Genomic DNA, 1,138 nt, shown 5'->3' on the forward strand with positions numbered 1-1,138 from the left:
CCCTTTATTCTCTTCTTCACTCTCTTCTATTACAAACCATATTTTCATGTGGTTGCTGTGGTTTAACCCCATGTCAGCTCTGACTGGATAGAGGCTTATGATCAGATATTCCAAACATGACCATTCCATCTGTTATGGTATCTAGGACAAAATTATCAATTGTTCACTTTCTCTTTCTGTGTATGTATATATATATATATATATATATATATATATAATCCGTGAATGAACATGTATGTATGAATATGTATGTAATTATGTGTATGTGTGTGTATGTATATATATATTTATGTGTGCATCTGATTTTGAGGTAAAAATTGGTTGCTTTTTCTACCAGGTGGAGACTCCATCGGCTCATAAATTCATTTGGTTTGATGACCAAGATATATTTGTGTTCATTCTTTCAGGGATGTATGCAGTTTGACAAAGACAGTCAATGCTTCTACCACGGTGATTGGCAATATGACCTTCCCCATGGATGGGGTCTCCAGAGGTACAGCAGCCATAACATTTATGAAGGGTTCTGGTTCAAAAATAAGCCAAATGTTGAAGGTGTAATGAAGTGGTTCGTTCAAGGCCGACCAAAGGATATCGAAATATACAAGGGCCACTGGGCCAATGGTATACAGGTAACTTAGATCCTTTATTTTGTTTTTCCCTTTCTAATTATCTTTCTTATCTGGACTTGACTAACAATGTCACCTGTTTATAAATCATCACAGGACAATCAGCTCCACAACCATATGTCTTTCTCACATGCTTCTCAACACTAACTTACCACACACACGTCCTGTTTCCCCCCATCTTTCTCCTGTCTACTTTATCATCATTACTATTCTGCGACACTCTGCCCTTGACCTTTTCTTTGCATTGTTAGTCATCTCCTATGCCTCCTACCTCCCACTGTCATTCTGCATCCCCACCTTCATCTACTGCCTTCTCTTCAACTCCTGGAACCATTTCACTTATTGTTGTTAGCACTCTGTCGCTTACGACGTCGAGGGTTCCAGTTGATCCGATCAACGGAACAGCCTGCTCGTGAAATTAACGTGCAAGTGGCTGAGCACTCCACAGACACATGTACCCTTAACGTAGTTCTCAGGGATATTCAGCGTGATACAGTGTAACAAGGCTGACC

At 39.8% G+C, this 1,138-nt stretch overlaps 1 protein-coding gene across 1 annotated transcript in view; it reads left to right on the forward strand.

The window, feature by feature from the left end:
• The window catches only part of LOC106869422 (radial spoke head 10 homolog B), an 18,210-nt gene that overhangs the window by 7,515 nt on the left and 9,557 nt on the right, over positions 1–1,138 (forward strand). The window contains exon 5 of the mRNA XM_014915154.2: positions 317–629. Within this exon, the coding sequence (XP_014770640.1) occupies positions 317–629 (313 nt within the window). The remainder of the gene's footprint in view (positions 1–316; positions 630–1,138) is intronic.

This window comes from Octopus bimaculoides, chromosome 19, assembly GCF_001194135.2.
Source record: "Octopus bimaculoides isolate UCB-OBI-ISO-001 chromosome 19, ASM119413v2, whole genome shotgun sequence".
Classification (NCBI taxonomy): domain Eukaryota; kingdom Metazoa; phylum Mollusca; class Cephalopoda; order Octopoda; family Octopodidae; genus Octopus; species Octopus bimaculoides.